Raw genomic sequence first — 23,694 nt, forward strand, 5'->3', positions numbered from 1 at the left:
TGGTACACTAACTGTGACAGAGCTAACCTGTTGCTGCCAGTCATACAAGTTGCTTGGGCCATGCAGAGTACTACCCCGCAGGAGAATGAGTGAAACTCTTTGCTATGTCCTGGCCTAATTGCAGCTGCAAACGTGCTACAGGTTAAATACAAATGGCTTAAACAAGTGTGCCTTCAACCACTTGATTTATATATGTTCCTTGCACGGAGGTCCTGCTTAAACAAACATTGCCAACATCAACAGGTTTGGCTTGTGTATAGGTATTAGGCACATACAAGATACTTAACCCACTCCTATTACAATTGTACAATTATACTGCTTCTATGGTGTAACTGCATTTACCTAACCACTGTTAAATCCCACTGTATCTGTCAAAAACATGTGCCCAGATGCCCCAGGGTTAGGTGCACTAGACAAATGTCCAGATAAATAAATAAATACTCACATGCCTAGATTATATAAAACACACAATGTTCTAGCTGTTGCATCTTATTGTCAGACAGTATCATTATGACAGTGCCTATCCCATGCCTACACAAAAGCAAATCTGTTGTCTTTGCGAATGTGTGGATTCAACTGAAGTAACTGCAGCAGATGATTACTGGCAGTTACATATGTACCTACTAACAATGTATAGAGCCCTACTCAGTTCACATTGCATTACCAATCAAAATATGTTAAAACTAAATTTTTAATTGTGTTTTAGTATAAATGGTGATTGACAGATAACGACAAACATGCCCTAAAAAGATGTGTGTGAAATAGTATCTTGTTTAAATTTGCATTCACTGCTGTATCAAAGATTTCTATGTAGCAATTGTTTTGCTATTTCTATCAGGAAGAAATCTAGTGGCATTAGTTTATTAATCTAAACAATGTCAACCTTGGCCACAATACTAAAAGGATTGGATGTTGCCCGAGTCGAACTAGTTCTTTTTTTCCACTTCCACGACTGAGCATAATAGTCTCTTTGTAGCAAACCAACTGAAAATAGAACTGCTTGTGGGCGGAAATAGTAATAAAGAAAGGACACTAACACCGTAACGCATGCGCTCAGCCAACACACGTCCATGGCAGGGATGTGAGAAGCCCAGGTTGCGTTGTACGTTATCGGTACTACAAATAAGAGGATCACAGCTGTGGAGTGCTCTTAGAGTCATAGCGATGGAAGCCGCAGAAGAAATAGGTACAGCACCTGTACAATAGAGGTGGCGTGCTGTGCGGTGCCTCTGCACAGCACTGCAACTAAGTAACGTATGGCGGTTGTAAATGTCACGATCCACAACTTCCGATCTAGACGTGGCTCTGTGTTTTTTTACTGTGACGCGCAGACACTGGTAAACACTAGACCGTGAATGAGAAAGGGCAGCATCCAGTCTACGGTCATATTGAGTGAGTGGATCCTCCGTGGGGAGGGGCGGGACCCCAAATGACGCTTCCCAATGGCCACGAAGGGATTTTCCTTCACCTAATATGGGCACCGCGAGGCTATAAACTTAACACTCGGTCTAGTATTGCAAAAATCTGCACAATTGGTTGAAGCAATAACTGTGCGAGTCATTGAGCGTTTGTGAATGCTTAAAGTTGTCAGGTGCCGATACATAGTGGTTTTTATTTTTAGCATTATTCCGTACATGCAAAGAATAGGGAGGTGATTTAGAAATTGACAGGTTTCAGTTGAGGTACACGATTTTTTCTGCATATCTGAAGGCTGCATCTGGGAGAACTCCATTTTAATCCCAGTTGTAATTAAAATGAAGAGTTATCTACTCCCCACGCTTGTCGCTTGAAAGCTAACCCTGTAGCTAAGATTTTTAGAATTTAGAGTCACGTTCGCAGTTTGTGTTGCTGATTATACGTGGGAAGATTGAATGAAAGGACTAATGCACGTACTGAGATTCGGGTGGCCAGAATGGTTTGATTGCATTCACGAGCCCCCTACCCCGATTCGGGTGGCCAGAATGGTTTGATTACATTCACGAGCCCCCTACCCCGATTCGGGTGGCCAGAATGGTTTGATTGGATTCACGAGCCCCCCAACCCCCTATCCACTTTTTCGGAAACTGAGGTAGTGACAGATGACATTTGAAAACATACACAGCATAATGAAAACTGTAGGACCGTTCTACATGCAGGGCACTCGTCCGTTAGAGCTCTCTGTCCAGGCACTGCGGGACAACATATATGCACGCATTCAAATTTGCATACACATTGATAACAACATAAGGGACTTCACAGAAAGAGCACTGCAAAAATCATCAAATCATCACCAGTGTGATACTTGGAGGCACCAAGGGAAGTGACATTACAGTAAATTGCCATGAGTACATTCAGTGTCAAATAACTTTCTGATGATGAACGAATGACACTATTATTATTATATAGTTAGCAACTCTATTGCTATTAAAACCATGAGTGTGGATTATTTTTAATAATGGCTTATAATAAATAACATGGTATAATAAAATAAGCTATGAACTGAATCACTTACAGGGACTCCAGATAAAACACAATGAGATTAAAGATTTGCCCCTGATCACACACTTTGGTTAAGGGGTGAACATGTGATGTGGGCAATTTAAGCAGTTGCGCGCGTGTCTTTCAAGGTTTACTTGATATAGACATTTATTAAGGCTTTATTTGAAGAGATGCCTTGGAAAAAGCACATGCAACATAAAACACCAGCATGTCACAATAAAATAACATGATATAAATTGTCATAGAAACATGTTGACCAAAATGAGTATGACTTTAGCTTTATTTTCCCCATGCTGCATGAAAGGTCCCAGTGGCACCAGACACATTTATGTGAGACAAAACATTTTCATTTGGATTTTAAAATCATAGTCTTATTTTAAACACAGCATGCTGCATTATGCCCCCACCCCATTGTGCCTTGTGTTCCCTGCTTTGGTCCTGCATGAATGCTTGCCTCAGAGAATGCCTGATGGGATGTTATGCCTATGGAATGTTGTTGTATGAGTGCCCCTGTAAGCTCCATGAAGGTCAGTTGGAGTGAAGCAGCCTGTGAGAGAGGAGGCCGCTGAATGTCTCCTGTGTGCCTTCCTACTTACTTACCCTTGGACTTACCTGATGTATATACCTTGTCACTGGAACTTAGTAAAGAAGTTCACTTTCCTTACCTGAGTATCAGACCTTTCATTTCACACCGTAACACACCCTTAGTATTAGCATTATTGGGTGGATCACTGGAAGTGATGTCATACATTTTAAAGAATCCTTACGTTAAACCACCTTTTCTTTCATTCTAAAGATGTTCATAGATTATTATAAAAAATGCATTCGAAAGTTAAGTTATAACAAGATCAATGTAAAGTGATATTTGTCAGTGCAAAACACAAAGAATAGCAAAACGGTACTATCAACAGAAGCCCGTTTTACAGTTTTTATAGAAAAAAGAAACTAACATTACAGTTAGTATTGATCTAAGAGCAAAGACTGCTCACAAATGTTAGTTGAATTCATTGGAGACTGCTTACAAGTGACGCCATTAACTTGCACTGAGTTTATGCTGTGAGCGTTCACAGATGCATTGTGTGCTGGCATTGAAGCCTGTGCCCAGATGACTTTATAGTTTGCAATGAAAACGGCGCTGAAGGTTGCTAATACAGGATGGGTGGCTCACCTTTAAGGCTGCTTATAGAGAAATATATTAATGATTGATCGGAGAGGGCTTCATAGTTTTACAATGAAGGTTGTGGTGAAGATTGCATTGGAGACCCTTGGACTACATTGAAGAGTGCTCACAGAGGGCTCGATTGACCTGCATGTAGTCTGTGCTGGGATTGCTCACAGATAATTGTTGGCTGACTCTGAAGCCAGAGCATAGATGACCTTATAGCTTAGCACTGAAATTTATACTGAGGCCTGCTCACAGAAGATGGTTGTCCCGTATTAAAAACTGTGTTAAGAACTGCTCATAGATGATGGATGGCAGACACTGAAGGCTGCTTACAGAGCAAAACGTTGAAGCCTTTGAAGCCGGGTTCCATAGGTACCCTATATCATTTATTTGAATTCTGGGCTGAATACTGCACAGATTACTGCATTGACTTACTTTGAGGCAGAGGCGTCTTTATGGGAGGGCAAAAGGGGCACTTGCCCTGGGCCCCCATAAGGTTGTCTGATCTAGAGAAGCCAGTTTCCATTGTCCACCAAACTGAAATAGCATGCGGCAGGATATTTTATGGTGTGTTGCTGAGGCTCTAGACCTATTGCCTTTCTGTTGTTTACAATTCTGCTCTGATCAATGAATCCTGTAATGCTTTCTGTGTTCACTGCAGTATGCATCGTTTGTGCGTTCACTACGCCACAACTCCTGTAGCATTCTCCCCTTTCTGTGGGGATATTGATTATGTGCAATAGCCAAAGTTGAAATGCATTTGATAAATTAAGTTCAGAGCATGGCTCAGTGTATTAATCACTAATTGTAGAGCTCTGTTTTCTGTGTATGCAAGATTGCAATAACAAATTCCAGTGAGGCCAACTCAGCGTTTCCGATATCTGAAGTTGATAAACCTGCATGCATATGTACTTTTTGTAGCACAACAGGTGCTATTGTCGGCAATGTACCTGCACCAGATAGCCGTTGCTGTAAAAACGAAAGTATCATCAGTGTGGTCAAGATCTAGAAAACGTCTGCACAAATGGGGACTTTTAAAACCTGGGCAGCCACCTCCAATGATGAGCATAAAGTGTTAGTCCGGAGAGGTGATTAGGTATGGAAATTAAGGACAGTGGAACCAAAGCATTCATGCTTGTATCCTGGCTTTGACAGCAGACTACACAGTGATCTTGGAGAAATCATCATATATCACTAACATAACTGTGCCATCGTCTGTGAAAAGGTTTGCCTTCTCAAATGCTGGTGGCATTGTTTAGCCCACTACTCAATCTTTCTTTTTATGTAGCCCATTTCATGGATCGAAATTGGAATTTGAAAACCCGGAGCAAAAAGCAGCTCCTGGGTATCAGTCATCACCTATTAGGCAGGCGCTACCTCTGGGGAGCCAGAATATAGTACATAGTGTGCAGTACATCGAACTTGGCTGCAGTATTAGGCAGGCGCTTCTGCTGGGGAGCCAGAATATAGTACATAGTGTGCAGTACATCGAACTTGGCTGCAGTATTCAAACTCTAACTTTTTGTTTTTTATATATTATCCAGTATGCTTTGAATGCCCCTCAGGCGGGTCCTTGCTTCTCTTTTATGCACATCGCCAGACCTATACAGTTATTACCTAACTATGCTTCTATGGCACCACTTGCCAGGCGGGTCAAAAGTAGCTCCTGGTGGCTGTTGTATGTATGAGATGTCAATATGGAGAAAGTTGGAGCAAGTATTACCACAAGCAAATGAATACTAATGAAGACGTTAAAAGTCAGAACTTCAACAAATCTCCATATATGAAATATCAATGTGGGGAAAGTTGGGACACATAGCCAATGAAGTATAGACACAGTGAAGGAATACACCTGTGCTGTACTAAAAGACAGTGAACTTTAAAGATGAAGTCCTGGTGAAAATAGCACATCAGGCAGTGAGCTTTTTGAGGGAGAGGTACCTGGCAGAGAAGAATACCAGGGCATCTGCAAGACCCCAGAAGGGGATTCCTGGCAGGGGAGTACACTATGCAATCCATTCAAAATATACGAAAGAAGACATTGTGGAAAGATATGTGGCAGGAGAGTATACTGGGGATGTAAAGAAGGAGGCCATCCTTAAGAAACCTTTGTTTATAAAAAATACTTTTTCCATCCTAGCCGAGTAATCCAAGGGAAGGGAACCACCCTCTGGATACAAGGATTTCTCCTTGGTAAAGACTATTTTAGTTGGATTCATTTACTTGCTTTAATTATGAACACTTTTTGCCAAACCTAAGTCAGAGACCTTTCCTTACATCCTTAGTTGTTCATTGCTTATTTGAGGGTCAGAATAGTATGTTTTGGACACAAGGACAGATTAGATCATTTTGATGATAAGACACAGATGGATCTTTAGTTTTAGTTTCCTAGGCCGGGGAGACTCTCTTTAATATAGGGACTGAGAGGTCTTATCCAACCCTTTAATTTTAATAAAGATGTCCACCTCTCATTTTTTCTGACCCCTCGCATATGGTGTTAGGATTGGGATCAGATTCAGTTGACACAAACGGGGGCACCCTTATGTTTGAGAAACTTAGTAAGAGAGCCTCTGATATTACCATTGCTACTGAACATTCTATTGGATTTGACTTATACAGTAGTAGGGGAGAATTACTTCAGCCTGGGTACCGAACTTTGATACCCACTGACGTAGTCCATATTTCCCCTACTTGTACGTACACTAGACTGGCCTCTCAGTCAGGTTTGGCCTGGTGATAGAGCATTGTGTTGGCTGGTGTCATAGACCCTGACTTTAGAGGAGATGTAAAAGTGATGATACAAAATAATGGTAAAAAGCACTACCAAATTAATGTAGCGGAGAGAAAAGTCCATGGGATTTTGGAGAAGGCTCTATTTCCTAAACCCCAAGAAATCAAAGTTTGTGATGAAACTGGGAGAGGAACTAAAGGTCTTGGAGAAGCAGACATGGAGCCTCCAATTAGACCAACAGTAAAACCAATCCCTTTAGCAGAGGATGAGTCTGAGATTTTTCCTGATATAGCATTTGCCCAAAGAAATTATCCCTTACTGGCCAATCCCTTTCTTCGGGTATTACCTGAGGAGGAAGGAAGGGGAAAAAGGTGGACAATTCTTCTTCTTAAAAACTGGGTTATTGTATAAGAGAGTTGTTGGACCTGATTGTATCCCTAGGTTGTAAATAGTAGTACCTCAAAGTCATAAAACAAGTGTTTTAGAAATTGTTCATTCTCATCTGACAGGTGGGCATCTAGCAACAGCTAAAACCCAAGCCCAAATCGTGAACCGATTCTATTGGCCAGGGATATATGCCGATATAAAGAATGTTGTTAGTACTTGTGCCCTTTGCCCGAAAACAAGTACTCGGGTACCCCCTCCAGTTCCCTTAAAATCCTTACCTATTAAAGAGATACCTTTTACATTTATAGGTATGACTATAGTTGGACCCTTTAGAACCATCAAAGTTGCGAAACAGATACATATTGGTGCTATTGGACTATGCAACACGTTATTCAGAAGCTTTTCCCTTGTGGAATAACACCTCACAACAGATTCTAAAACATGTAATTCCCTTTTTCTCAAAAGTTATTTTCCCGAAGGAGATCTTGACCGATCAGGGCTCTACCTTTATGAGTAACCTCATGTCTAAGATGAAGGAGATTTTTCAGATTAAAACCTTAAGTACCTCTATTTATCACCTCCAAACTGATGGTGTGGTCGAACAATTCAATAAGAACTTAAAACACATTTTAAAGAAACTAGTAGAAGTGGACAGAAAGAATTGTGATGTTATGACACTATGGGCCCTTTTTGCTATTAGGAAAACACCACAATCTTTCACAGGATTCTCCCCATTTGAACTATTATACAGGAGAGAACCAAAAGATGTTTTAGATGTGTTATGTGAAACATGGGAGGAATGAGAGAAAGCCTCTCCAACCTTCTCCCAAACTGCCCAGCGTTTGAAAGAACATATTTGAAACAAGAGGGATGGCGTCCTGCCACTTACTTTTAGTCTCTTTACATATATATTTTAGTAAAGGCTAGGTTATTCAGCATGCTTAATATGGCAAAAGCTATTTAATTAAGCTAACTGTCATACGTGTTCAAAAAGATGAGCAATTGAGCCCTTCAAGGGTGCACTGTAGCTTTTTATTTAGCCAGTGTTAGTAGATGCAGAGAGAACTTTCTGCATTTAGGTTTAACATGAAACTTTTTCGTTTTCTGGTGTACATATGGATCAAATCACATTCATCTTAAACAAATGCAACAAAGAAAGAATAGCAAATGCTTAAGAGAAATTAACAAACAAAACAAAAAAATGTACAATCATTGGTGATTTGCCTAAGTGTACAATGAATGCAAAGAAACATGGTATATTATTTAAACACAAGGCAAACACCTATATGGAATGTGTGGAGTCAAAACCATGTGTCAGAGAAAAGGCATTATTTCTTTCTGAAAATGGGTTAATTTATTGCTGGCTCCTATAGAAAAGGGACCTAGTCGTTGGTCAACGTCTAGAAACGGATCGAATTATGGAACAGGATTGGGGGAATGAAGCCCTCAAATTGATGTAGTTCCGTGACGTATCGGCGGAAAGCCTTCTTCATGGACCTCGACGTGGTCTCCCCTATGTGAGAAACAAAGGAAAAGAGAGAAAAAAAGGGGCTCAAATTGTTGTAGAGCTCGTCTAGAAGGATTAAATCTGATGCTAGTAATACTGGCATGCAATTAAATCTAATTGGGACCATGTGGGTGAACAATGGTGTCATTGTCCACTGGCTTGCTGGCACTTGGTTACTGACCTGGACGGAAGTCCGAGAGTAGTCTTTTCTTCCAGTCGTTGTTAACAGGGAACTTGGAGTGATGTGTAGCGGACCTCTTCAAACTGTTGGAGGAGATTCCTGCAGATAGGTAGCTGGTGTGCTGGATGCACTAAGGTATGGGGGAAATTATAAAAAACAGTATAACCAGAAATTGTAATAATCACTAATGTATAGTGGTGTGCCTAACTAGAAAAAATGGCATAAAAGTACCTGTAGGCACAGTCTTACAGCCGATAGGAGATTCTTGGCTGTGCACGGTTGGGAAAATCCCTTTGAAGGATGCTTGTAGATGGCAATCAGGCGGTGGCCCACGTGTTTGTGGGGCTCCCAGGTTTATGGGGTCTGAATTTAGCCGAGCCTTGATGTGGCTACAGGACCCTCGAGTAGGAAACCAGGGCAAAGTTTAAAAGAAGACGCTAAAAAAAATTGTTGATGCTAATAACATTTCTGAAAACAGGGGGGGCGAAAGGAGCCGGCCCGTGCTGTGTTAGTCCGATCCGTAGTGGAAGGGTGGAGCTATAAGCACGGATGGCTTCTGTGGCGGGGGCGATCAACCCCCGGCTTCCACGTAACTAGGCCTGCAGGGCGCTCATACCTGCGTGTCCAGAAATGAGTTGATCGCTTTCTTGGGCTGCGGATACCGACTGCGAGAGCCGGCGTAGGTACAGTGAAAAGCAGAGCTGTGTCTCTAGTGCGCACAGTGCTGGCGCAGGTATGGAGTGTCTGAGCCCCTGCGCAAGCGCAATCCGTGCAGGCCCGGGGGTTGGCATGGTAGCCGTTCAGTTTGTACGGGGCGCGATATTTCATCAAGGAAAAGGAGCCTCTATCGTGTGAGTTACGATTAGGGCTGTTGGACAAGGGGAGCGTGTAAGTAGAGATTACGGAGGGCACAGATGTAAAGACCCCATATGCTAGTGGATTCGTATGGAGTGAATGGTAAAGCAGTGTGTTGCTGCGATGGCTGTGTTCCTCGTATTGTACACAAAATAAACAGTGACACAAGCATTTCGAACCTTAGAGTTATTGTGCACAGCATAAATTGGTTTGCATATGATTCAGTATATATATGCATATTCATGGGTGATACCTGGTAAAAGTGAACAATAGCAAATGCAGAAAAGACAAAGTAACACATTGCAAATACACACTTCTTGTGCACAACATTAATTGATTTGCGTGAAATGATTGCGTGTACATTTTCACGAGTGGTACGTAAGAAAGCACATTGCTAATTAGTGCTCCACTGTGTAAAAGATGCAAAGCACCTAACATCAGAAGGACATGTTGTGTATTTGTGCAGTACTGCAGCCTGAGTTACTGGCGGGTGTTGATGGCACACCTGGCATATTGCTTAAGTACAACAACACAATGGGCTGTCCTATTCGTGTGAGGGCAGAGATGTAGTGGGTGCCCCAAGTTATTGGTTGTAAGGGTAGGGACTACCCGGTCATCTGAAGGTGGTTGGCATGTCCTCGTTGAGACCCTTAGTGGTGGCTTTAAGTTTAAAAATCCACCATGATTCCTTATGGTTCAGGGCATTAGATGCATTGCTGGTGTTGACTACTGTATCTACAATCCACCAGTGTATATCGTCCGCACTGTGTTGATACTCCATATAGTGTGAGACTAATGGTGCTGTGTGGACTCGACATCGAATCCTAGAGCGATGTTCGCCAATCCTTTTGTTGACTTGCCTCTGAGTCTGGCCAACATATCTGAGTCCGCAAGGACATTCGATGATGTAGACCACATTTGTAGTTTTACAATTTGAGAAGTGTTTGATCTTCCATTCCTTTCCTTCAATTTGGAATGATGTTGTTTTCCTGGTGAAACTGCACACATTACATGTACCACATGGGTGATGGTCCATTAGTTCCCGCATATTCCAAAGTCTGGTCCTTTGGGACTTTTTATTAAACCTGGCATGGGTCAGCATGTCCTTAAGATTCTTGGCCGCTTGAGTGCCATTCTCTGGGTTGGTTCATTTGGGAGGCTTAGTTGTACCAAGGGCCAAAATTTCTTGATGATGGCCTTGAGTTTAGTTGTATTGGGGCCAAAGGTAGTCACACATGTCATCAGTTGTTGGCTATCCATATTTCGTATTTTGGGGGTAAGTAAAGTTTCACGTGGAGTATATTGTGCTCGCTTGGTAGTATTGCGAACTAGTTTTTTAAGTTAGCCTCTGCTGAGAAGTTTGTTTTTCAAGATGCTGGCATGTTCTTTGTATTGTTCAAGTTCAGTGCAATTGCGTCTGAGCCGTAAGAATTGGCCAAATGGTAGATTGTTTCTGAGATTACTGGGATGATTGCTCCTATAGTGCAAGAGGGTATTTCTATCTGTTTCTTTCCTATATAGGGAGCAGATCAGTTTTTCTTCTTTGGCACTAATTTCCAAGTCCAGGAAGTTAATCATCTGGTTACTTTTGCAGAGTGTAAATTGGATTTCTTCTGTTTGTTCATTCGCCCAATGTAAAAAGTTCTCTACTGGGGTATCATTGTCCTGCCATATAAAGATGATATCATCGATAAAGCGGTACCAGTGAGAGATCTTATCTTTGAATGGGTTATTAATGCTGAGGATGTGTTGTTGTTCGTATTCAGACATAAAAATAATAGCCAGACTGGGGGCAAAGGCCGCTCCCTTCGCGGTCCCGCTAACTTGGAGATAAGAAATCTCATCAAATGAAAAAAAGTTGTTAGTCAGGGCCAATTCCAACAGTTCCACAGTAAAGTTGAATGGGACCCTTTTTTGTGTCATATGTTGTGTGAGATGGTGACGTATGCATTCCAAGGCAGCGTCTTGTGGTATGCTGGTGTAAAGGCTAGCGATATCCAGGGTGACCAAAAGTTCCCTTTGTTGAGTGGAAGGTCAGGTTTTCAAAAATGGCAATCGTGGCCATAGTGTCCCTCGGGTAAGTCGGGGTTTCCTGACTCAAAGGTTTAAGAAAGTGGTCGACAAACTTGCAGATTGGTTCAAAAATGGACCCACAACCCGGAACTATGGGTCTGCCTGGGGGATCCTGTTGGTTTTTGTGAATTTTAGGTAGGGCGTAAAATGCCGGGGTTCTGCCCTCTGTGGTGTTGAGGAAGGTTTCCTCCTTGTCTGATATCCACCCTCGCTCAAAGGCTAATTTAGTTGCTTCCTGTATTTTGACCCTAATTTCCATTGTAGGATCTTTTTTAAGTTTTTTGTAGTTGGTACTGACATCGAGAAGATTTCTTACCATGTCCTTGTATTGGATGAGATTTTGTACTACTATGCCCCCACCTTTATCGGCCATCTTGATGACTATTTGGTTGTTGGAAGAAAGGTTTTTGAGGGCTTTGTGTTCATCTTTAGACAAGTTGGATCTTGTTTTTGTTGTTGTATCCTGTAGTTTGGAAAGTTGTTTTCTGACGCATTTTTCAAAGGTTATGATGGAAGGCGCAATCTCATTTTCTCTTGGACTAAGGTTGGAAGGGACTCTCAATCCCGAGACTTCATCTTGTTCCATGGGTTCCTTGTCATGAAAAAATGCTTTACGTTTTATGGTTCTAAAAAAGGTTGAGACTTCCTGATCTAATTGGAACCAATTGATTCTGGTGGAAGGGACAAAGGAGAGACCCTTGGTTAAGACCTGTATTTCAGTTTGGGATAGTACAATCCCCGATAGGTTGAAAATAGGGATGTCTTTTAGTGTCTCCGTTGGTTGCGACGCCCTCTGGGTGGTTGGCTCCATTGTTGGTAGTTGTAAGAGTAGTAGGGCATTGGCATGGGCATTGGAGACGGAGGGCCCCAGTATCGGCCTCTGGGGCCCCCTCACCCTAAAAACGGAACCTGGGGAGGTGGTGGTTGAAAATAACCCCCTTGTTGTCGTCTACCTGGTGTTTGTGATTGATCGTCCGATGATCCGGAACTGGAGGTGTCCGAGAATGAGACCCATTTTCTGCCTCCTCCCCTAGGTCCAGTTTGGTTGGCAGCTCTTTCGTTTTCTTTTCTATCTTTATAGTCTGCTGTTAAGTAGGGATAGACATTCTCTATCTTAAAATTCTGAATGTCCTTAGCCAGTTTGTTATGCTTCTTTTCCAATGTCAACGCCATAAATTGATCAAGAGTGATGGTAATTTCTTTCAGTTTATCTCGTGCATTTGTAAGTCTGCATTATTGAGGAATTCTTCTTCTTCTGTCGCTACCTCCAGTTTGATTTTGGCATGTATTCTTTTAGCCGTGGCGATGGTTAGGGCCATGAGGTCTCGTGAACATTTAGTAGATATCTGACTGAATCCAAGCATATATTCTTGGTCCTCCAAGAATAATGCTGGTTCATTGTGGATAATGAGACCCAATGGGACCATATTGACTCTTAGGTACTCCCTAAGAAAATGTCCGTGGACCTCTGTCTGAAAACATTTCTTTTTTAGTTTCAGCAAGTCGTCCCCTGATGCTACAGAGGCAATGTGTTGTTGGGCACCATCAAGATTAAACAGAGTAGGCCCCTGAATAATAGCAGAAGTTTCTTCTTCCGAGAAGCTTAAAATTTGTTTCATTGTGGGTTTGAAGTGTCCAGGGTAGCAAGTGGGTGCTAAGCAAGCTATGGTCAATAGATTGGTAAAAAGAGGAACTGGAAAACTAGTTCAAAGTTGCTGGCTTGGAAAACCCTAGTATAGCGGGTGCTTTATCTAAAATCTATGTAACTGGAGGGTCAGCTCATAAACAAGTGGAAGGACTTAAGAGCTAATGGTACTTGAAACAAGAGGGATGGTGTCCTGCCACTTACTTTTAGTCTCTTTACATATATATTTTAGTAAAGGCTAGGTTATTCAGCATGCTAAATATGGCAAGAGCTATTTCATTAAGCTAACTGTCATGCGTGTTCAAAAAGACGAGCAATTGAGCCCTTAAAGCGTGCACTGTAGCTTTTTATTTAGCCAGTGTTAGTAGATGCAGAGAGAATTTTCTGCATTTAGGTTTAACATGAAACTTTATTTCGTTTTCTGGCGTACATATGGATCAAATCACATTCATCTTATTAAACAAATGCAACAAAGAAAGAATAGCAAATGCTTAAGAGAAATTAACAAAGAAAACAAACAAATGCACAATCATTGGTGATTTGCCTAAGTGCGCAATGAATGCAAAGAAACATGGTATATTATTTAAACACAACGCAAACACCTATATGGAATGTGTGGAGTCAAAACCATGTGTCAGAGAAAAGGCATTATTTCTTTCTGAAACTGGGTTAATTTATTGCTGGCTCCTAGAGAAAAGGGACCTAGTCGTTGGTCAACGTCTAGAAACGGATCAAATTATGGAGCGGGATTGGGGGAATGAAGCCTTCAAAATGATGTAGTCCCATGACGTTTCGGCGGAAAGCCTTCTTCATGGGCCTCGACTTGGTCTCCCCTATGTGAGAAACAAAGGAAAAGAGAGAAAAAGAGGGACTCAAATTGTTGTAGAGCTCATCTAGAAGGATTAAAGCTGATGCCAATTATACTGGCATGCAATGAAATCTAATTGGGACCATGTGGGTGAACAATGGTGTCATTGTCCACTGGCTTGCTGGCACTTGGTTACTGACCTCGACGGAAGTCAGAGAGTAGTGCTTTCTTCCAGTCGGTGTTAACTGGGAACTGGGAGTGATGTGTAGCAGACCTCTTCAAACTGTTGAAGGAAATTCCTGCAGATAGGTAGCTGGTGTGCTGGATGTACTAAGGTATGGGGGAAATTATAAAACACATATATGTATAGGCAGATGAGTATAACCAGAAATTGTAATGATCACTAATGTATAGTGGCGTGCCTAACTAGAAAAAATGGCATAAAAGTACCTGTAGGCACAGTCTTACAGCCACGTGTTTGTGGGGCTCCCAGGTTTATGGGATCTGAATTTAGCTGAGCCTTGATGTGGCTACAGGACACTAGAGTAGGAAACCAGGGCAAAGTTTAAAAGAAGACGGCTAATAAAATTTCTGAAAACGGGGGTCGAAAGGCACTGGCCCGTGCTGTGTTAGTCCGATCCGTAGTGGAAGGGTGGAGCTATAAGCACGGATGGCTTCCGTGGCGGGGGCGATCAACCCCTGGCTTCCACGTAACTAGCCCTGCAGGGGACCTGCGTGTCCAGAAATGAGTCGATCGCTTTCTTGGGCTGCGGATACCGACTGCGAGAGCCAGCGTAGGTACAGTGAAAAGCAGAGCTGTGTCTGTAGTGCGCACAGCGCTGGCGCAGGTCTGGAATGTCTGAGCCCCTGCGCATGCGCGATCCGTGCAGGTTCTAGGTTTGGCATGGTAACCGTTCAGTTTGTACGGGGCACAATATTTCATCAAGGAAAAGGAGCCTTTATCTTGTGGGCTACGATTAGGGCTGTTGGACAAGGGGAGCGTGTAGTAGAGATTACGGAGGGCACAGATGTAAAGACCCCATAGCAGTTTGTTTCATGGTACAAACTAATATGGCTAGAACCCAGCATCCCGTTTGTTCCTCGTGTATGGAGTGTGGCAGAGACCATTGCTTGGCGCAGAGTGTTAAAGGCAGGAATGAGCGAGTGCACAGATAAGGTGGAGACGTGAAAGGCCCTACTCCTGGCATTATTTCATCCTTCAGATGGCAAGCCCCCGTGAGCACTGAACTGCTACAAGCTTTTTTGTTGATTATGCATGTATTTTGACCTACGTGTAATGGTGGCACCTCTGCACATCCTCCCTCCCCCAGGCATTTGTAATGACTCCTTTGCCACAGTAACCCCTTGATTATGGATAAATTATGGATGCACACTCCCCTCCCACCCCCCTGGTACGACTGACCTGAAGATCTTGTGATGTTCGGATTGTATTTCGTTTGAGCATGGTTTACTCTTTAATTCATTGGCTCATATAACATTCTTATTTGCATACTATCCTGACATTGAAGATACATGTAATGTTGTGCTGACCTAAACCATTAAACAGAGTTTTAAATAAATCCATGTATCTTCAGTCCGCTGCGCTTCTACACAGGATACTTGGCTCCAACGCTGATATGAAGAAATGGCTATAGGATTCCTCTTCTTATCCAAGATTCTGGCTGGAAGACAGTCCAAGCATACCAATGGTAAGGATCTGCCCCCTTCAAACAGCCAGCTGTGGTCCAGTCAGGGACCACTGTGGGTTTCAGTCATGTCCGACCCTCAGACTTTCTTTCATGCACAAAGCTTTGGAGTGGAACCAAACAGTTCCGCCCCCTTTCTGGACCACACACACAAAGGCGTCCCTCTCCCATGAAAACTGCAGCTTTCCTGGACAAGTGCGCATGAAAGGTCAGGAATTCCTGACCAAGGAAGGCAGGAATAAGGCCAAACAACAATATGGCTAAAGAACGAGCGAAAATCCTTTTGCATGGTCATTTTAGTGCACTAGCCACGTTCAGTAGCCATATGTACTGCGAATATGCACATGAGAAATACCACAAAAATCGTTAAAATATTATTGCTGCCACCAGCTTGACTTCAGGCACATATACAAGTAACCAAAAATCCCAAGTGTAAAAGTATCCCCACTGCACTGCGTTATAAAATGCTGTGTGCAATGTTAAAAAAGTTACAAAGTTACCCAAAAGGTAAACAGACCAATTGGAAACATAGTTTCCCAGTACTTATAGTTTGAAGAACTGATCCGTTTCCCCATAACAAAATGAGAACAAGGCCAAAAAGTGAAGCTGAAGTCTTCACTTCCCTGGAAAAAGTCAGGGGCGGCTCAAAAACAAAGCAAAAAGCGTCAGTGTCCATAGAACAATGGAGAGGAAGTTGCCAAAAGAGAAATCTTTCCCAGCACTCACCCCCCAAAACCCCCGAGACGGGACAGGAGGATCTAATTCACCCCTGGATGGGTCTCCTGATCCAGTCGGCTATACATCCTAGACAGCCCATAAGCATTGCTATATTGAGCTCCTGGTCTGTGCCCAATAGAGGAGTAAAAGCCTTGATGGGTTATGGACCCCCTGAGCAACTTAGGATTCTCACATTTGGTCTGTCTGCACCGTGAAGTGAGTCCCAAAGAGGTAGGCTGTCAGCTTCAGAAGGGCCCACACAATGGGAAAACATTATTTCTCCACAGTTGCTCACCTGCACCCTCTGTCTTTAAGCTGGCGACTAATAAAACATATGGGATGTGCCATGCCTTATTAAATGTCTATTGTAATTAGTTGCCCTGAGAACAGGGGCCTGACAATGGGAATCCTTCAGGCCTTGGAAGGCCTTATCACAATCCTCAGCCCATGTGGCTTTCTTGGGATTCCTATGAGTTGTGAGGGCAGGCAGAGGGAGAACTATGGTTCCATAGTCTGCAATGAAGCGTCTGCAATCAATACCCAGTGAGGCCTTGAAAAGCTCTCCCCTGGGTTTGAGTTTTTGGGGTGCCCAGTCTTGTATGCTATGTACGTTGCTGGGAAGAGGCTGAATCGAGCCCCCAACCTCATGCCCAAGGTAGGTCACTGAACCCTGACCAATCTGGTACTTGATAGCTTTCATGGCCGGTGGACCTGCTGAAGAGCCTGCAACACAGTTTCCATGTATCTCGCATGTTCCCCTCAAATAGGGCTCAAAACTGCTATATCGTTCGGATAAGGCATGCAGAGTTCCTCCAACCCATTCAGGACATGTTTGACCAATCTTTGAAAAGTGGCAGGTGCATACTTTAATCCAAAGGGCATTACTCGAAACTGGTAAAGTCCCTCAGGTGCTGAGAATGCAGTCTTTTTGGCATTTTCTGTCAGGGATATTTGCCAATACCCGGCAGTAAGGTCAAATGTGCCAAGGTACTTGGGCGCATCTAGCTTGTCCACTAACTCCTCAGTTCGTGGAAGGGGATGAGCATGTGTCTTGGGGATCGCATTAGGAGCTTTGTTGTCCACCCACAACCTCAAGCTTTTGGTACCAGAATCACAGGACTGGACCAAGGACTAATGGAGGGCTCCGTTACCCCTAGATTCAACATTTTGATGACATCAGACTTTATATGGTAACTCACTTTGTCTGACATCCTATAGCTTCTACTTGTAGGCACACTGGTCTTCATGCCAACTTTGCCGGTATCCTGGCAGAATTACTGTCAGGATACCGGCAAATGGTAATACTGTTATGGGCACTTGGTCCAGCAGTATCGGTGCCGGATTACGAGTCCCGGTAACGTTTGTAAATCCCCATTCCATGGAGTCTGATAGGACTCCATGGGAGGATTTGCCAGTTAGACTGGTACCATTAATACCAGATATTTTTGCCAGTAGGGTAAGCTGGAGGTAATTTCTCCACTCCACCGGCAAACTTGTACCTTGCTGGTGCAGAAACATGCCGGTATACGGTAATCCCGGCACGTTAATTCTGCTCCGGCATAGTTGCAATGAGGCCCACTGTCTTCAATGTCATGGTTTCAGCAAGGTGTCTAGCCTGGAGTGAGTGAGAAAAAGGGGGAAAACTGTCTAAGCAGTTTTCACAATACCTTGTTGATGTGGAGTCAGTTGCAGGGACAATTTGACACCCTCAATGGAGCGATCAGAATGGCTACCTTGGTATAGGACAGAGAGAGGTTCAGACCCCTCCATCTCCCTAACTGAAGACATAAGTAGGGCTTCTATTTCAACCCTAGGGATGAATGCCTTCAATATATTCATGTGGATCACTGGGAGCCTGACCAGGTTTTCCAAGGTCCACCAAATACTTTACCTCACCCAGTCTTTTAACAGTATGGTTCATAATTTCTTTCTTGGCCTGGGGAAAAATGCACAGGTGAAGCTTTATGGTCATACCAATGATTAACCAAAGCTTGCCCAGCCTTGAACTTGTTATTATCCTGAGCGCCATCAGTAAGGTCATCCTCTTTCTCAAGCCTAACACATAGGCCACTACAATGGCAGTGACAGGAGGAGTGGAAATCTTTCATCCTCCCTTGACTTTGGCAAGTGGTCCACTGATAGGGTGACCAAAATAAGAGTTCAAAGGGGCTAAAACATCCCCTTCTTGAGGTACTTATCTTTAGGCCAGTAGAAGTGCATGCTTAACCTCTCCTTAGTCTACTTGATGCCAAGATGACCTGCAAGGAGGACTTAATGTTCCCAATTACACAAGGAAGGGTCTCGCCTGAAGGGGAACCACCAACCTCTTACAGTCCCCTTCAGAGGACTAAGTGGGCTCCCTGTACATGAGCCCACCTTCCCAATCAATCTTGTGCTTCCCAGTGGTTTCACTCTCCAACTGAGAGTAGGCCTAAATCCTTAGGCCTTCCTTCAAGTGATGGAGATTCACATTGGCCCTTTCTAAACTCTCTCCTTGAGGTGTCATGATTCCTGCCCCTCATGTCCCTAGCCCTCCAAGATGTCAGGCTGGAGCCAGGCCACGATCACCTACATGACCCTCAAGGGCCTCTTCATCCCTCCAAAGACCCACTTGGAGTCAGACTTGGCGCTTGTGGCACCAGACTCACTCACTCACATAGGAAAACATTGGGGATTGGACTTGTAGTGCATTGATGGGGACAAGATGGATGCCCCCACATATTTTGGTTCCCAGAACTGCATGTGCAGTCTAGTCTTTTGGGTGTGGATCAGCCCAGAGACTCCTGGGATACCCAGAGACTGTTTAAGCCACGGCCAAGCTGAGAAACATGCTTTGTGTTTTCTGCACCTGCAGCGTGACACTCACCGTGTTCGGATCGGTCTCCAGTAGGCCTGCATCTTTCTTCTGCAATCAGCTCCTGCAAGAACAAGAACACTGTTAGGAACAGCCTTACCTTGCGGCGCTTCTGCCCATCATTCATCGCTCCTTCTGTTCTGCTGGCATCTTCGGCGGTGTCATTCCCATCCCGGCACGCCACCTCCTAAGGAAAAGGGAAAAGAACAGGAAAAAGGCATTAGTAAGCATTCAGCAAATCTTCGCTTATTTCTAAAGACTGTACGAGCTTCAAACGCTTACCTGAATCCCAGCCGCTCTGGGGGAACTTCTCATCCATCTGCAAGAGGGAAAAAACACTCCAGGTTAGCGTGGAAACATCTAGAGGCGCCGCATTACGCGCTTACTCACCGCTTTTGTTCTTCATAACCGGCATCCACGCTGAAAACGTTGCAGCACCTAAAAGACACAGACAAAGAACTCAGTTCAATACAAATACGAAAGGGTTGCATCGCGCATCGTGCTCTCACTCACCTTCAGCGCTACTCTTCTCAGCAGCACGTCGCCATCCCCGGACGCTGGAAATCATCTAAGGAAGGAAAGGACCTAAGTTAGAGAACTGTTCAAAAGACTCATTATACTTACCTGTCGGACTCTTGCCAGTGAATTAACTAGGCAGCAAAGCGTCTGCATCCATCAACGCGCCCATGCGCTGAAAGCAGGGCGGAGAGCACACTTTCCAAGAAAACAAGGTGAGCTGTGGATCAAATGGAAGGGTTGGACCCCAGGGAAGAAGGGGTTCAAGCACACAGAGACAATAGGGAGTTAAACTCTACCAATCCTGTGTTTCAGGCCCAGTCTCCAGTCGAGTAGACTCCATGGAAGGGTATGAGGTCGTAAGAGGTCTGAACAGGCTGAGTGACGTCCCCGTGGATACCAGGTGAGCGTTACATGAGGGACCCCTATCTGAACAAACTATGCAGTTCAGAGTGATCATGGGGATTATGTATTTGAGGCAGCCCCTCTTCCTTTTCACGTCCAGGGGCTTGGCCTACTACCTCCACTTCAGTGGTAGGTGATTTAGGGGGAATATTTTCTTTCACTCTTTTCTGAATTTGTGTTCTCCTTTAGCCTTACGTTTCTGCTCTAGCTGTGTCTTAGTCTTGGCTAAGGCAGCCTTGGTCTGAGACATAGTGCATGGATGTTCTGCCATGTCCCTGACAAGACGCACGTCGCTGAGGTCATTTCCTAACTTTTCCAGGGACGTGCCTCTGTACACTACAGGTATCCTGAACCCCCCCACCCCCACATTCAGAGCTAAAGTGACAGAAATAACTGGAAACCTGATAGGAGGGTCATCGGCCAACTGGGATTATTACGAGTATGACTGTGCAGTGAAAAATGTGGCGGTAGCGTAATTGCCGCCACTCTACAAGTTTGGTCCTTGTGGATGATGCAGAGGTTCTTGAATTTGATCCTCACGGCCACCAGGAGCCAGTGGGGAGATTTTAGGGCAGGAGAGATAGTCCATGGGCTTGAGGCCAAGGATAAGTCTTGCAGCCCTATTCTGGATTAGATGAAGGGGGTAGGGAGCAAAGGTGGAGGTTGAGAAAGAGGCTATTGCAGTAGTCAAGCCTAGAGAGGAACAGAGCTCTGGAGACATTGAGCTTCTGGGGGAAGGCGAGAAAAGGGATAATGCCTCTGAGGTGAAGCTGGAAGTGTGCCTTCTTGGCAAGGTCCAGGATGTGAGGGGTGAAGGAGAGCGAGGAGTTGAAGATGACCCCAATGTTTTTGGCCTCACAGGCTGGTAAGGGTAGATGGCCCAAGGAGTGGGGCCAGAGGGTAGGCGGGAAACTGGGCACAGGAGTCCCAATAAGAAGGAGCTCCATCTTGCTGGCATTGAGACAGAGATCGTTAGCTGCACAGCATGCCTGGATGTCGGCCAGACAATCGGTGATGAGAAAGGAGGAGGAGGAGGAGGTAGTAGAGGGAAGTTTGAAGGAAAGCCTGTGCGTAATCAGCATAACACTGGAAATCATCAGAGAAGGAGGAGATCAGGGGAGCTAAAGGGGCGAGATAGATATTGAAGAGCACAGTGATAGGATTGCGCCCTAGGGGACACCACAGGTAGAACATGAGGTGGTGGAGGAGGAGCCCAGTTCCAGCTGGGAAGGGTGGTTAATGAGGAAAAAGGTCAGCCGGTCCAGTGCCCTGTCCATGATGCAGAGGGTGTCCTCGAGGTGTTTTATAAGGATAGAATGGTTGACTGTGTCAAAGGCGGAGGAGAGATCGAGGAGAATGAGAACAGCTGGCTTTTTTAGGAGTGGGTGCACATGGGAGTGCCTGAGGGATAGAGGGAAAGAGCCATTGGCAAAAGAGTGGTTACAGAAGTCGGCACGTGCCGGGGCAAGAGAGTAGATGTTGTCCTTAATGATTCTAGGAGAGCAAGGGAGCAACTCTTTGGATGAGACCTTCATAGAGTGGACAACATCAAAGTGGTTACTTTGATCTCCCCGCCTCCTACAGTTTGGCAAGAAGATTTGGACCAGGACCAGGGTGTTATTGCTATTTGGGGAGCCGTATTCTCCCCACATTCCTCTAGCAGCGATACATGGCAGAGGCACAGAAGATCTAGTACATACCAGGTCACAATGGGAGAGCAGACAGCTAGTGATAGTGGGAGACTTGTTTTCACCAGATGGGCTCCTGAAGTTTCAAGTGTTGGAAGAAGGGTATGGAATAAGTAGGGGACCGTTCTTGGCACACTCCAGAATAATGCACGGCACAGGGAAAAGATGGTACGGCCTACCATCCCTCCTGGAGGAAGATGGTGCGCTGGGCTGCTATTTGTCATTTCCGATGGAGGGCATGACGTGTCCAGATTGTATCTAATATGGAAAGGGGACAGAAACAGTCTAGACAAATTCTTCAACTGGCTGAACACCAAGACACCAGAAATAAAATTTACCATGCAAAGCAGCAGCACTACTATTAATTTCTTGGACCTCACCATCACAGCAAAAAACGGGACCCTAATGTGCAACCTTTTTACCAAAGAGACGGACAGAAACACCTTGCTTCACTACAACAGCCACCACCCAAGAAGTCTACGGGACAATCTTCCATACGGCCAATTCTTAAGGCTAAGACGTAACTGCACAGAAATGGACCAATATAACAAACATGCCAAGATTCTACAAAGTAAACTGGAGAAAGAGGATACCCCAAAAAACTCATCAGGAAAACTACAAAGAGAGCAAAATACACGCCCAGAGAAAGCCTGCTGTCACCCAAAATGGCTAGCACAGACCAGGACGACAATATCACATTTGTCTCCTCCTTCGGACCCGACACAACCAAACTGAAAGGTATATTGAAAACATTCTGGCCCTTAGTGCAACTGAGCATGCCAGATGAAAAAATACCCAGAATGGCGCTCAAAAGATCCAAAAACCTCAAGGATATGTTATCACATGCCAGAATAGAGACCAAGACGCAAAGATCAATGATCTGGAACATGCGTGAAATAAAAGGCCAACACCCCTGCGGCACATGTACAGTGTGCCGGTTCACCAAGAAAATGAATTCATTTAAGATCGGGACCAAAGACTGGCAACTCAGAAAGTTCACCAATTGCAAAACAGCAAACGTGATATACATAATTGAATGCCCATATGGCCTCCGTTATGTAGGACAAACTACCCGCCAAATTCACAAAAGAATAGGAGAACATAGATCTCGGATTAGATGTAAACCCTTAACAGCTCCCATGGTCCAACACTATACTGAAAATCACATGGTCCCGATGACATCTCCTGGTGGATAGCAGACTCAGTACCAAACACCAGCAATGCTACCAACTCACTTAACCACAAAGAGGCCTGGTGGATCTTCCAATTGAAAAGCATTACCAATGGACTTTATGAGGAAGAACCTACAGGCTACCGTATATAATCACACTACCAACATTTCCATGCTCCTGACTACTCTCTATAACCAGAGGATGTCTACTGCCCTGATTAGTTAGGTGTTCCTCTTTTAGGACACATTCACGCCTTGTGTCCTACACGTACCTACTAGTTACCACAGCCTTTACACGGCCGCAAGAACATCATCTAAGACACTCCATTTGTCCACACATGCGCTACAGGGTAGCATTTTTCAACACTACGTTACACGCACACTCAGAAGCGCCTCTGCTTCGTTTGTTCGCGTACATGCGCAGCTGCATACAAGAAGGTACACTACTCTCCCTGAGCATGCGCACTCCGCTCCAATGAAAACAGCTTGGTACAATGTCCTTTTATACACGGGTCCCCAGCCGCATTTCGCATTCGCGGCTCTACAGGTGAATACATCTCCTGCCCAGGACTTCATTTCCAGGTAACGCCAGACCGAGCCCTATGCATCTCCTTCCCACAGGGCTCCCTCCTGCCATTTCACTAAATTTCGGACGTGCTTTCTTTCTTTGCACTCCACAGGATCTTAGCCTTTGGTGACCATTTTTGTGAAACCAACCACATCTTTGGCCCTCCATTCCTCTAACGGATGCTACACTTCCAGCCAGCATCCACTTGCAGTTCTCCTCCAGCTTGAGGACACTGTGAT

General features: G+C 44.4%; 1 protein-coding gene across 2 annotated transcripts in view; it reads left to right on the plus strand.

Moving 5' to 3' along the window:
- Positions 1-1,039: 1,039 nt before the first annotated feature.
- SLC36A4 (solute carrier family 36 member 4) overlaps positions 1,040-23,694 on the plus strand; it is a 1,175,100-nt gene continuing 1,152,445 nt past the window's right edge. For both annotated transcript variants that reach the window (XM_069639305.1, XM_069639306.1), the window contains exon 1: positions 1,040-1,186. In XM_069639305.1, coding sequence (XP_069495406.1) covers positions 1,048-1,186 — 139 coding nt within the window. In that variant the 5' untranslated portion in view covers positions 1,040-1,047. The remainder of the gene's footprint in view (positions 1,187-23,694) is intronic.

Source organism: Ambystoma mexicanum, chromosome 7q (assembly GCF_040938575.1).
Source record: "Ambystoma mexicanum isolate Mex_15411 chromosome 7q, UKY_AmexF1_1, whole genome shotgun sequence".
In the NCBI taxonomy this organism is placed as follows: Eukaryota; Metazoa; Chordata; class Amphibia; order Caudata; family Ambystomatidae; genus Ambystoma; species Ambystoma mexicanum.